Source organism: Symphalangus syndactylus, chromosome 6 (genome assembly GCF_028878055.3).
Source record: "Symphalangus syndactylus isolate Jambi chromosome 6, NHGRI_mSymSyn1-v2.1_pri, whole genome shotgun sequence".
Lineage (NCBI taxonomy): Eukaryota > Metazoa > Chordata > Mammalia > Primates > Hylobatidae > Symphalangus > Symphalangus syndactylus.
Window position 1 is genome coordinate 48723263 of NC_072428.2, and position 14502 is coordinate 48737764.

General features: G+C 46.4%; 1 protein-coding gene across 12 annotated transcripts in view; it reads right to left on the reverse strand.

Moving 5' to 3' along the window:
* Positions 1-14502, reverse strand: part of PPFIBP2 (PPFIA binding protein 2) — a 143899-nt gene that overhangs the window by 70153 nt on the left and 59244 nt on the right. For 2 of the 12 annotated variants that reach the window (XM_063641104.1, XM_063641105.1), the window contains exon 1: positions 9295-9996. The exons of 9 other annotated variants lie outside the window; for them this stretch is intronic. In XM_063641104.1, coding sequence (XP_063497174.1) covers positions 9295-9342 — 48 coding nt within the window. In that variant the 5' untranslated portion in view covers positions 9343-9996. Of the gene's footprint in view, positions 1-7939; positions 8048-9294; positions 9997-14502 lie in introns of those variants that run through there. One more of the 12 variants, XM_055282556.2, reaches the window with a different exon arrangement.

The window sequence follows — 14502 nt, forward strand, 5'->3', positions numbered from 1 at the left end:
ACAAATGCCAGGTCTGGGTGCTGGGAGGCTGAGAGCTCTGGGTTCCCTCTTCCCCTCATTTGGCCCAGCCGAACTTCAAGTCAGGGGGTCCCTGGGGACTTTCTTGTGGTGCTTCCATATTCATTTACAGAATTCCTATTGCATCCTCCTCCCCAAGGGACCACCTTCTCTGCAGAAAGAGGACAAACCAAGAATAATTAGGAGGCTGGGGCTGCACCTAACCATGTGTAATCTCAAGTAGGTCACCTCATCTCAGGCTTTCCATCCTTTCAATAGAAAAAATCATGCTTCACGGAGCAACAGAAAGGGTCAAGTTAGGTCAGTATACCTGAAAACATGTGGCACTAAAACTACAGAGTGCTCTTTATAGTAGGGTGCTCTAAAAATTTGTGTGTGATATAAACAGTTTTTGAATAATCATAGGAATATGGAAATGATTTTTAAATTATAATTTAACAAATGAACTTAGCTAACTTATAAATGAATTTAGCTTTGTTTAATCTAAAAGACCAACGTTCAGTTAGAAGCATCAGTTAGAAGCATCAGTTAGAAGGCATCATTTAATGCCTTCTACAAAAAGTTTTAATTAATTCACTCTTTTTGTGTAAGAGAACAACAGGGGCAATATTTCTGATCAGGATGCCTAAGAAATATCTATAAAGATCTGTACAAACAACCCAAGGGAACAATAACCAAAATACTTTCAGGCTTGAAATGAAAAAACAAAACAAAAAGAAAGCCTCTGTGACAGTGACAACGCAGAACCCACCATTAGCTAATAGCCCTGGGATCATGTCTTTGGGCCACATTGCCAAAGATGAGTTCACTTCTCCACTATCCCTGAACAAGTGCTCACATTTTTGAGTCATATATTCACGGCCACATTTTTTTCTTTCGTACAAGTGTTTTATTGTGTACTCTAAGTATTATGTGCTACATACATGTTTATAATGAGTACACTGGGAATTTTTATAGCTAGTAATAACCAATCATAAACACTTGGGTTTTTATTTCTGTTCCAATCTAGAGGTTAGTTCAAATTTAGGTTAAACATGAACTTTTCCGTCAAGTTAACCCCCAGCAGCCTCCTCAAAGACATCACCCTCTGACTGCAGTGGCTGTTCAGATCCATGACAATGCTCTCTCCTGGCCTAGCCCTTCCACTGTAGCTTGGCCAAGGGATAGCCACGTTAGTCTCTCCTTGGAGCTCTAGACAGGGTGAGTGCTTGATGCCATGGCTGGGGTCCTGCAGATTTGTGGGCAGCATGACTGCTTTATGGCCTGGCTGGCATTTGCAAGGAGAACACACCCTTCACATGTGCTCTGGTACACCTCAGGGATGCTGGGTGAGGGCAGTTCTGTAGCACTCCCCAACTGGCATGACCCAGGAGACTTCCTGCTGGCACTGTACTTCACTGAACTAAGGGAGGGAGTTGGTTCCAGAGTAGTCAAATGGGGCAAGGGCAAGATCACAACAGGGGTGTCATTGGTATACAAGTAAGGAGTGTGGGAAAACCTAAGACAGTCAGCTCCCCAGTGTGACAGCTCTAGCCATCATGTTGGTTTTTGAAGCCAACAGTTGCTTTTCAAGAGCTCTTGCTTTGGGATCCTCAAAATGCATCTGCCTTCCTTTTTTTGATATCAATAGTTGTCATCTTGGCCAGGTAAAGAGTTACATTTCCTTCAGTGCTTCTAATAAGCTATAAATTCCAGTGCCTTCAGGATCTTGGCCACAGTACATACACTGTCCCAACTGGTCACAGCATGTTAAGTTATATGATGGCTCTTTGCCTGTAAATATGCTGAGATTTTGAACACAGCACGTTGGGTAAGCCTTGTCCTGGATAAGCCTTAAAATGGTTCTTGGATAAGCCTTAAAATGGTTCTTCTTTATTTAGCCATTTAGATGACATGTATTTTTAGCTGAATAAGAAAACAAAAGAAAATGTATAGTGTTTCCAGGCTGCCTAGTCAAGAGGATCTTATCAAAATCCAGAAAACTAGTTACAAGTGAACCATAGCTGCCAGGCACAGGGCATCAGGGGAGATATCAAAGTTACTAAGGCTGTATCTTAAGCTCAGAAGTACCACTCACATGCAACCCCTTTTAGAAACTTAGAAGACATAAACCTTAAAAGTAAGGGGACCAAAATAAATAAATAAACAAAAATGATTGGATCACAAAAGCTACAGTCAATTCTTGTTACAGGACTCTGGTTACCCAACACCAAGGGAACCCAGTAGTATGAGTGTAGGCAGATGCTTATAAAAAAGAAAACTTCCCCTAGATTTTTTTATTAAGGAGTTTCAGGGCTTTCTGGCACTTATTATAAACCTGACTATTCCCAAGACCAGTTTTGCTTTTTCTAGGTGAAGAATGCTCAAGCCAATCTACCATCTTTGTCACAAGCCAATCTACCATCTTTGTCACAGTGTTAAAGAAATTTCTTCCAAATGCAATGTGAATAGAGTGCAATCAGATCCTCAGCTACCAGGAGTCCAACAAGAGAAAGCCTATCCTGACTTTGACCCTTATTCCCTCCTCCCCTCAATTATATATAAGGGGAGGTTAAGTATTGCTGATGGGGCTATCATCCAATGATCTAAATGTCCTCTTTCAAAGAAGAACAAAGCAGAGTTCATAAACAGCAAATAAATAGCTTCTTGGTTGACCAATGTTCAAGTCATCACATGCCATGCATGTATTTATTAAATGACTTGAATAATCCTGAGCACCCACTAGGTGCCACTTTCTGTGCTAAACAATGATTTAGTCCCTGCCCTTAAAAAGCTCTGTAGTATTACAGGGAATAAGGACCAAAGGAAGAAAGAAATCACCCTTTGCAGCAGGATGTAATAAGTACTATCATAAAGAGTTGTATGCACATGAATGGCAGGGGCATAGAGGAGAGACAAAAATGTTTCACCCTCAAAAAAGAGAAGAGGCTTTACAGTGGAGGCACCATTTGAATAACTGAGTCTGAAGGCTATAAAGGAATACCCCTAGGAGAATGTGAGAACAGCAGCTTTGGAAGTAGCCTTCCCAATACAGACATGCTACCCATGAAGCTATGATAATGACTACCCTTCAGACATTCTGGTCTTCCGGAACTAACACAGCAAACACAGGACACCTTGAAGATGAACTGGCCATCAGCTCTCCAACCAAGGGGCTGGCACGAAGCTCCTAACTAATCTTCCTGGGGAGCTAGATTTGTAGAGAAACACATTTGATTTACCAAGATTTTTTTTTCCCCAAAATTATAACCTTGGCTGAGCTTGGTCACTGCTAAATTCTCTTTATCTGGTAGCTGGACACATAAAAAGCTTATAGCACTGGGCTGCAGAAATAGCATTTGTATGTGTGCTGGTATCCTGTAATGAGAGGATGTGAAAGCCAGGAGGAGAGTAAAAAGAGAAGACTCTTTGAAGACTGTCCTCACCTTGCCAACTCCAATAGACGCACTGAGTCGTCATTACTGAAAACACCTTCAGAGACAGTGCAGCAGGACTGGGTGCTACAGTTAGGGTGGAGTGGGCGCTGTGACTGTCTTAGCTCCCCTGAAGTCTTTAGAGCCTGGTGTCTCTTCAGCATGAAAGATCCAAAGTTTGAGAACACAGAATTAGGCAAGGGCCAAAGTAAGGAGCTGCTCCTTGGGTCACAAGAATGCCATTAATCCTACAAGATTTCCAAATGGAAATGAATACAAAGGAAAATGTATGGGGAAGATTCCTTGGGAACTAGAGGCAGCAAGAATAACATTACAGAAGGAATTTAAAAGATGATTATAGGAACAAAGCTAGTGCTCACTGGCTTCAGGAGTGACCAGGAGGGAGTAGAGATGAACAAGCAGGCTAACAACTCACCAAGAATCTTAATAGTGAAAGGAAGGTAAGTTACAAGGCAGCATGAAGAGACAAGCACAGGGTCAAAGATAGTTTTGATTTGTTTTTTCCCTGAGAATTGAGAAGCATTTTCCACCAAGGGCAAGGGGCAGATAGGCAGGGAGGAGCTGAGAGAAGAAACAATCAGAGCAACAAGAGGAGCTGGAACAGGATTGGGTCGAGGATAGGATACCGGGATAGCCTTGGCTGAGAGAAGGGACTCCTGGCCCATGAAACAGGATGCTGAAACACAGTTACATTTTGCGGTGAAAGGGAGGGAGGGTGAAGAGACTCCTCTCAGTTTGGCTGTTGTTTTTTTTTCCCTTCTAGGACATCGGTAGTGACATCAGTTGAAAGGGGAGTATAAGGTTGGAGACTAATGGAAAAGTGTGAAAGAGCTGCTATGGAGGATGGGACAGAGAAAAGCAGGGATGAGTCAAAGGATCCCTAAGTGCTGCTGGCAGCCCACGAAACCAACAAGGGCTGCTGTGCAGTGCCCACAAGTTGTTCAGCAAATGACCCTGGTGTGATGCCACTTTGTTAAATCCAACTGGGTAAAAGAGGCCTCCCTTCAAGGAGCTGGCAGGAGTTATAGGTGCTGGATGTCAGAGATGGCAGAATTCTAGCTTCTAAATTATACCAGGAAACATAATGTACAGGCATCTTGGGTGTGTTGGCTAGAAACAGGAGGTATAGGAAACTAAGGAAGCCAGTGCCCTTGGGTAACCATATCCACTGTTGCCTTTCCCATAGAATTGAAAAACCTCTCTTTTCAGAATCAAGGTTGGGTACATGGCTCCCGAGTAACCAGAGGTTGTCAGTTCTGATTGATGTCATCCTCCCCGTAACTCTAACACTTATAAAGTGCTTCCTAAGCACTTAACATATATAGAATTGGCTGGGCATGGTGGTTCACGCCTGTAATCCCAGCACTTTGGGAGGCCGAGGCGGGCGCATCATCTGAGATCAGGAATTTGAGACCAGCCTGGCCAACATGGCAAAACCCCATCTCTACTAAAAATACAAAAATTAGCTGGGCGTGGTGGTGTATGCCTGTAATCCCAGCTACTCGGGAGGCTGAGGCAGGAGAATCGCTTGAACCTAGGAGAAGGAGGTTGCAGTGAGCCAAGATTCTGCCATTGCACTCCAGCCTGGGCGAGAGGACTAGACTCTGTCTCAAAAAAAAAAAAAAATAATTATATAGATAGATAGATAGATAGATAGATAGATAGATATAGAATTGTTTATCCATATATTATAGTCAAGGAAATTGAATTCTAGGAAGGTTAAATAAATTGCCCAAGTCTACACAGAGGTGAGATATGAGCCCAAGGAATCTAGATCCAGAATCCATGCTCTTAACTAGTAGGAACAGCCTTCACAGAAGCTGCTGCCTATTTCTGTAACTTTCACTGCAGCCCAACATGGATGCAAGGCAAGTCAATGTCTGGAGCGAGGAGGCCTACGTGTCTGCCTTTGCAGCTCTTCTGGCCCAAGTGGCCAGGCTACTAGATCAACCATTTGAGCACCAGATGACACAGAATAAAGTCTCACATTAACAGCCTGAGTTCATTCCACTTTCTACTGCAGAACCTGAGCCAACTGCAAGGGGGACCTGTAGTGATTCCATTTTCTTTGTGACCTTGAGTTGGAATTTGCTTAAGCACTGAGTGCTGGAAGCTAGGAAGCAGTGTGAAGATGCTGACACTCTGGGATTTCTGTTCCTGGGAAAATGAACTCTTGCTGAAAGAGCAGTGGGTGGGTCCCACAGACCCTGCTCGGAGCTATTTTTAGAGGCGTGTTCATGGTTGTATGTGTTGAATCCACTGGCCTCAATGTAGGACAGGTGTGAGCTACTTGTGACTGAGTCCCTCTGGATACTTGTGGCAAGAGACTACCTTATCCCTAGGCTTTGTCTGTTAGGAGAATGAACTAGAGCATCAGCCCTGATCAGCCTTCACTCAGTAACCACAGCCAAGCTGGCCGGATCCAGCAGCAAATGAGGCCTCTGGTCACCTATGGTGGCCCAGGTTGCAGCTGCCTCTTCTAGGTCTTCAATATGCTTGGTTTGAGACCTTGATCTGGAGTGTGGGAAGGGGCATAGAGCTGAAGCACTGAATAGCCTGAGAGGCACTTCTAGGAGAGAACCTGGTTCCATCTGTTCCTCTTTCAACTTCTCCCTTCCTGATAATCACCAATAGCAGTTAATAGCAAACATGTTATTGAGTATTTCCTATATGGATGATACTGCACTAATTGTACTATCTTACTGAGTCCTCATAAAGCCTGTATGTGGTAGATACTATTATCTCCCTTATTTTATAGTTGAAGAAATCCAGACTTTTGAGATAATTTACCTTGGATCACACAGCTGGTAAACGTGACAATGCCAGGATTCTAATTCAGGCCTCACTCCAGACTCCATGTTCTTAACTATAATATTAATAGTATATACTATCCCATCCCACAAAGGCCCTGGAGCAAGGTTTCTTTTCTGAGCAAGTATTTCCCCTCCAGCTCCATGCCTCTCTGAACATAGGTATCTCCCCTTTGCCCTGAGACACTACCACCTTGGACTGCTCAAAGGGCAAGGGCTCCTGCTGTGTGCACCAGGAACCTCTTCTTCCAGAATCTATGCCCTCTGTAAAGGAGAATGAAGATGACAGTGTTTCTACCTTCAAAAACATGAGTTCAGAGAAACCAGCTCTCCACACCACCTCAGCTGAAGCACAGGAGAAAGGGTGCGTGAGCCATGCAGATGGGAAGTGCTGCAGACCCGGGCTACAGGAGGTGGGGAGGGAGGGCCAGCAAAGGTTTTCTGGGAAAAGACAGCCTGGATGGAGTCAGATGAAGTGGATGAGAGTTAGAGGGGAGGTGGTCATCTGTGGTAAAAGCTCAGAAAAGGGAAGAAATACACTTGGGAGCTCATCGGGGTAGATATAAAAGATAAAACTAAAAAAGGTAAGTTGAGGTTGGGCTGCTAATGGTCTCAAAGACCAAGCAAGCTGAAGGGCCTGATTTTTCTTCCAGATTAAGGGTGAGTCCAGGGGGGCTCATCATCGGGGTCATAGGATGAAAGGGAATTGGTTTTTGTTTTTTTTAAGAAGATTTAAAAAATCTGGCATAGTGTTTAGGGTAGAGAATAGGGAAAATATTCTTATCACACTGCCTATGACATGTCTACACTTTGAGTTTTGCTTTTGTAAAATGCTCTTTAAAATTCTAAAAGTAGAAGAAAAATATCTGTTTTGCTATGAGTCATCCTGGGGGGTTCTAAAGTCTCCTTGCTTAAAGTTTCCCTAAGCAAACTTCCAACTGTCCACAGAAGCCAGAATACCCTGGGTCTTGGGACAAGAAGGGCCTTCTTACATTGCATCACATGCAAAATTAGTTCCTCCACACACATAACTTCTCCTGTAGTAGGCAGAGTTACAGTATCTGCCCCCGGGGCTGGAACAAGGCTCTGACAATCCTAGGCACATGTTGGCTGAAAGGATTTCTTGATTAAAAGCTTCATTTGGGATACAGGGAAAGAAGGACCAAGTGATGGACAGTGCATTTCTTACATATTTCCTTCCAGTATCTCCCCAGTGGGGCTTTAAAAAAAACTTAAGATGATGCAAACCTTTGCCAAAACGTCTGGTCATCTCATAATGCTCTCTGGTGACTGTGATGCCTTAGGGGCTGGACACAGACAGGATTTCTGCTGGGTTCTAAAGCAATAATTTTATACATATTTGGCAGAGAAAATGAATAAAGAGAACTAGACTGGGAGATAGAGAACAGGGTTCAAGACCAGGCTGCACCACTAATAGCTATGACACTAACACCATGAGGTTCTTAGCCCCTCTTGGGCTTTGTTAAATGAGGGGTTTGTACTATCCCATCCCTCCAAGCCCTCCAGCCCTATAATTGTGTTCAGTTGCCTCACTTTTCCCAACATAGCTTACCATATACCACATCACAGCTAGAGTAATTTTCATAAAATACAAATTGGACCCCCCCCAATGTATCCCATGTCACTTCCCTGCTACAAGTCCCCCAGCATACAAACCATGTTGCCCAAAAGCCTTATTGTGGCCTTCACTGTCCTGCGTGATCCCAGTCTCTGCCCGCCTCTGCCTGCCATCACTGTGCTTAGCCACATGGGCTCTCTCTCAATCTGGACAATTGGCAGACTCCATCTTGCTTTAGGACCTTTGTATACATCATCCCCTTTGCCCCCTTTGCCTGGAATGTTCTTCACCCCATTCTTCACCTGACTAATTCTTACTGCTCTTTCAGTTTTCAGCGAAGTATAATTTCCTCAAACTCCCTGACTGCCCCCACCCCCTTCTCCATCAAAACAGCAGTCCCGTGTCTTCTGTTCTTCCTCCAGGCACACTTATTGTTTGTAATCTGAGGTTTATTTCCTGGGACTGTTTCACCTACATCTCCAGTATTAGGTAAAAGACCCACAAGAGACTGGTTCTATTTTGCTCACTACCATACACCCAGTACCCAAACTCAGTACAGATTTGCTGAATGAATGCTGCTGCACTCACACAGAAGCCAGCCAGCTCAGTGTCTGGGAGTCGGGGTCCGGGCATCTGTATGCCCCTTCCGAGCTGGACACTTCCTGGCTTTTCTGTCCTTCTGCAGTTACAATGTCAAATCTCTAACCTGTCAGCTGCTTTTGCCCTTCCTGCCTCTGAAAAACATTCAGCCTAAAATCCCTTCCTGTGAAAATAAATTCATACCTATCTTAGCCAATTTAAAGGCAGCCACAAAAGAGGAAACAGCCTGAATTCTAGGAGTATGATGCTACTCCAGCCCCCAATGTCCATTCATTCCTTGCTCATACCACACACTCAGGTTTATCCTCTAAAGAAACGGCATGAACAACTTGCAACATAAACCCTCAGCTTCAGAGCATTCAAAGAGAACTCCCTGAAAGCTTTCCTCCGGAAATGCAGAAGCTCATTCTGCTGACAGCAGATGTGTGCTCCACCGGATAACATCAGAGTGAGAACGAGTTAAACAACTTCCGAATCCAATGCATTTAAAAAGGCAGCAGCTTCCTCCCCGTGTCCTCAAACTGAAAAGCGGTGGGCACATTTTTCTGGTCACGGTGTTTGGAGCCTCTGATTGTTTAGGTGCCAAAGTTAAAATAACTAACTTTCCTCACTCCATTCTTGCCTTTCTGTACAGAGGCTCATTCACTAGAATGTCAGTGGAGAAACAAAGACAGCTGACTGTTTTCTCTCTGGCGTCTATAATTAGATTCTCATGAAGAACTTGGCCACAGCAGGGCTTTGCTGGACAATACCTCCCCCTACCACACACACGCACACACCCCCCAAAACACCCTAGAGCGTCTCTCCCTCACTTATCTCCACGGAGACCCAGACAAAGCAGCCAGTCACTTACCCTCTTCAGCCACGAGAAATGCTTGTAAACATCAATGTCCCCATCCATGCTGGGCACCCATGTCAGCAGTTAGATGCCTTGGTGGAAAAAGCCCTTTTCCGGGCTGGAGACCAGTTCTCTCCTCCTCCTTGCCTTTGCCCCCTCCCCCCTCAAAAACTCCAAGCTGTGTTCAAATTTCCCCACTTCTCTGGCCTGTGTCCTTCAGCCTCTCCCTAGACAGTTTCAGATACACAGCGACTCAGAGCAGACCCTGCTGCTTCAGTGTCCTCCCCGACCGCCCCAACAAACACACATACACACACACACGCACACACGCACATACACGCACACACACGCACCAGGACTGGGATTCAGAGCCCCGCAGAGAAATCAAACGTCACACAAAGGTAGAGAAGAAAGAAAGAAGTCTTGGACAGAAGTTGTAAACACAACACACACGCACACACACGCACCAGGACTGGGATTCAGAGCCCCGCAGAGAAATCAAACGTCACACAAAGGTAGAGAAGAAAGAAAGAAGTCTTGGACAGAAGTTGTAAACACAACACACACGCACACACACACACACGGGACCATTCTCAGTGATAATACCGGAGCCTGCCAGAGGGAGACAGTCCTGAAGAAAATTCCTTGTCTGGTTTCCCCCTTCTGGAGTGGCTGGAACTCATTACTGAGAGCCCCGATTTCCTGTCTCTGCTTCACTCTGCATTTACCCAGGGCTCCCAGCTGCTCTCAGTTTATTTGGGACTGGGGAGAAGACTAAAAATAAGTGCTGCTCTTGGAGGAGCTCACTGGTTCCCACACACAGCCTGACCCCCGCCCTGAAGCCCACGCCCACCCGTTTTCCAGGCGAGTGACAGGCTGTGCCCCAAGGAAAGCCTGTTGTTTCCAAAAAAGAACAGATTCAGAAGCAGCTCCAGTCTGGGTTCTTGGTCCTGCTGTGCGACGGGCCCAGCACAGAGCATTTGCTGTCCTTGGCACTGGTGGTACCATCCATTAGAGACCAACTGCCGCAAACTCAGGGAAGTTGACAGGGGCCAGGGCTGGAGGGTCCTGCCTCTCTGGCTGTCCCCCACTCTGGGCTGCCTGCTTTACAAACCAAGGAGGTGGAAAGGTTGAGGCTGCTTCACGTGCACTTCCATGGACTCAGGGAGCAGTGCTGGGTAGACAGGGGCCTTGGAAAGGCTGGCGGAGACCTGGAGCTGCAGCTGTTTTCCTCCTGTCAGGGCAGGTCACATGCGGGCTCTCCAGGTGGCCCCTCCAGCACTCCCTAGATGCCACCCCCCACCTCCTCCTATTCCCATCTCCTTTGAGAGCTCCCCACTAAAAACAGCTTTTCTCCCTTGCCCAGCCCTTAGTGTGTGGCCTTTGGCTATGACTGATTATCAAAGTGACCTTTGATGTGGGTACGGTGGGAACTGTGGTTACATGCAAGGCCCTGAGCTCTGCTGTGGCAAGGGACTTGCAGATGCACATCTTGTGACTGCCTGGGCCTTCCCATTTCCCTTGGGGGTCACCTCCGGGGTTTCCTGGAACTCCCAGTCTGAAGAGCAGTCCCTCATGCCGCATGCCCCTCAGCATGGCTTCAATGTCCACCAGGGCCAGAAGCAGGGCCCAAAAGGGCAGAAACAATGCCTGGCAGCACAGTCCCTGGCAGGCTGGGCCAGCCCACAGAGATCACAGAGGCGGCAAGGAGAGCTCTAGCCAGCAGCTGGCATAAGGGGAGGAGTAAATTCCTGGAGACACACCCAGACAGAGGCCAGAAAGGAAAAGCAGGCTTTGCTGCCCATGCGCTGAGCTCTAGCCCCTTGCTCCTCACCTCTGGCCCAGCTCCACAGCACAGTGTGACCCACCCAGCCCAGGTTCCCTGCCCACGATATGGCAGGATGTTGCCAAGGAAGAACATCTCTAAAGGTACAGGGCCCAGTAGGTTGGTTTTTCTCTGTCTAAAAGCCTGAACAAGTCAAATGAAGAAATTCATCCAGTCAATACACATTTTTCCCACATCCAAGGCAAATGAAAAACTTCATGCCCTGGGTTAAGAATTACCACATGGTATGCAATAAAGGTATATCTAGGACTCCAAGGAAGAGGAGGTAGACAAGCTGATTTGGGAGTTGGACAGGGAGAGGTGGTGCAGAGTTCCAGCCTCTACAGGATGGTAGAAAATCCTCCCCTCTCCTGGGAGAAGCGCAGTGCTCTTCCTTAGGTTCTGGTACAAGAGAGGAGGAAAGAGAAAGGTGGCCAATGTGGCTGCTCTCATCAGCCTTGCTCACTCCCAGCTTACATAGAGCTGTGGCTCAGGTGTCCCTCTTCTATCCCTTCCTGAGCATCCGCATTCCCCTCTCTACTTCATCACTGACCTTGTCACACTGGACCACTCCTATTGCACCAGACTGTCAGAAGTGTGTCTGATTTCCAACTCACTTCTCCTACTTCCATGCCTACAATTCTTAGCACACAGTACGAATTTAAACATTTTTTGGATGAAAGAAGAAGGCTCAAATGATAAGACTGGTAAAGTAAGACTAAAATTCTATTTGAAGGAAAGAGACTTGAAGGTCCGTTTCTCCAGGATAAAGATGTTCGACACAAAGAGGAAAAGACGGGGCCCATTTCCTCTGTTAGCTCAACTCAATGTGTGATGAACAAAGGTGGGGGGTGCAGGGTGGGGGAGAGAAAGGGAAAGAAAAGGGAGGAAGGGAGGGAAGAATCCAGATAAACTGCAGCTAAATTCTTGACATTTTTATGGCATTCTCAAGTAGCAAGTCTTATCTCAGCCTTGTTTTTCCTTAAACACCAAGTACATTTTACTTATATTGTAATTCAACTCAAAAATAACTAATTAACACCCCAAAAGACCTAGGAGCAGGTTGGCAGGAGGGAAAGGGGAGGGGCTGAGTGAAATGGGATGGATTCAGAAGCTAAGGCACCTCCTCGCTCACTCACCTCACCCCCAGGGGCAGCTTGGTCCCTGTCGTGGCTCCCTCATCACACTGGCCTGGCAAGGCAAACCCATGGCTACACCACTGCTCTAGAAGTCCATCCTGTCCAGGGCACCTCACTTGATTTACAGATGGGATTCCAGGGATCAGATAAGCCCCTAAATATGTTCATCAAATATATACAAAGTACTACTATTTGTATTCATAAATCTTTCTCTGAAAAAGAGCTGTCAGATTATCAGAACAGTCCATGACTCCCAAAAGGCTAGAAGCTCAGCTTTTATTTGGCCTAGGTAGTCACTCCCAAACGTCTAGGCTGCCCTTGTTATTGGGAGCTCGGGGGCCTGGGCTTCCTGCTCCCATTACACTGCTCCTGTGAGGTGGTGTCTCAGACTCACTGGACCCATCTCTGAAGACAGAAGTCCTCAGGAAGCACAAAGGGTACACAAATACGGGTCACTACAGTGACCTAACAGTCCCGAAGGCCTTCTTGGAAGTACTTTGCTCATCTACAACCAGATTCATTACTGCCTGCAACATGCAGCAGCCAGCTCTGGGAAAAGGACAGGAGACCGTGAGGCTGAGCGTTCTGGGAGTAAAAGCACAGCTAAGAGGCCAGGGTGGTGAGGTTTGCTGGGGAAAGTCACTGTAGCTTGCTCCACCCCTGTCCTAGGGTCTAGAAGATAACCCCAGGATTGTCACCTACCTGGCTGGAATTCCAAGTACTTGAGGGAATGGCTGAAAGAGGAGCTGAGGTCCCCTGAGGTGTTACTCCTGCTGCCTACCAGAAGTCAGCAGCATCTTATCAGGCAGAACTGTAAACTGAGAGGAATCTCGTGGTCACGTGCTGTTCCACTAACCTATCACCTACATGCATCCTAGGCTCTGCTCAGCCCTGAGCCTTCACCTCTGGGCCATGGGTGGCAGCTGCTAGGACACTCCCTCATAAATCCTCATAAGTCAGATATAAACGTGTCCTTCAACAGACATGGTACACAGTGGGCCCGCTGAGAAGGGGAGGCGGGAGAAGGGAGTGAAGAGTGCTGTGGAGGAAGTCCTGGCTACTGCAGCTCAAGCCTCCACAGAACACAAGCATGGAGAACGCACCTCCAAAATAGATCAGGACAAAGGTCGGCAGACATTTCCTGTAAAGAGCCAGATGGCAAATATTTTGAGTTTGGGGGGCCATATAGTCTCTCTCATACTCAACTCTCCTATTTGCAGTGCAAAAGCAGCCACAGCCAACACCTAAACCAGTGTGTGGCTGTATACTAGTAAAACTTTATTTATGGACACCAAAATGTGAATTTTATATTATTTTCCCATCTCAAAACATTCTTGTGATTTTTCTTCAGTCTTGAAAAATGTAAAAATCATTCTTAGCTGATGAGTGTAAGAAATATGCAGTGGGCTAACTGTGGGCCATGGTTTGCTAATCCCTGGGTTAGGACAGTGCTTCCCCATCCAGAATGAACTGCCTGGACCCGAGGGGGTTCTAGTAAAAATGCAGATTCTGGTTCAGTAGATTGGGTATGGGGCCTGCTGTTGTGCACTGCTGACAAGCTCCCAGGTGATGCTCGTACTACTGGTCCCAGGACAACACTTGGAGGAGTAAGAAGTTAGGAAACTGCTTTCAAAAGTTCCTCAAGGCCAGGTATGGTGGCTCATGCCTGTAATCCCACCACTTTCGGAGGCCGAGGTGGGCAGATCACCTGAGGTCAGGAGTTCAAGAACAGCCTGGTCAAGCTGGTGAAACTCTGTCTGTACGAAAAATACAAAAATTAGCCGGGCGTGGTGGTGCACAACTGCAATCCCAGCTAATCGGGAGGCTGAGGCAAGAGAATCGCTTGAACCTGGGAGGTGGAGATTGCAGTGAGCCAAGATCACACTATTGCACTCCAGCCTGGGCAACAAGAGTAAAACTCCGTCTCAAAAAACAAAACAAAACAAACAAACAAAAAATTCTTCGAAACATAGATTACTAAACAAACTTGCCTAGAAGCCTAGAAGAAGAAACCTGCCTGCCCACTAGCAGGTATCTGAAAGGGCAGACGGCTCTTAGTAGTGTATCTCTGGCAGGTTTTTCTTTTGTGGGTGGAGGGTAAGTGGGTGTCTACATGCTCAGACCTCAAGTTATGCTAACCTGGCAACATTGTCCACCACGGCCCCTGGGCCTGAAGCAGGAAATTTAGTGGGGAAGGATTTATTTGCTCTTTCACCAGTGTTTGCACATTCTTGGTCATTTATAAACATTGGTTCTTAG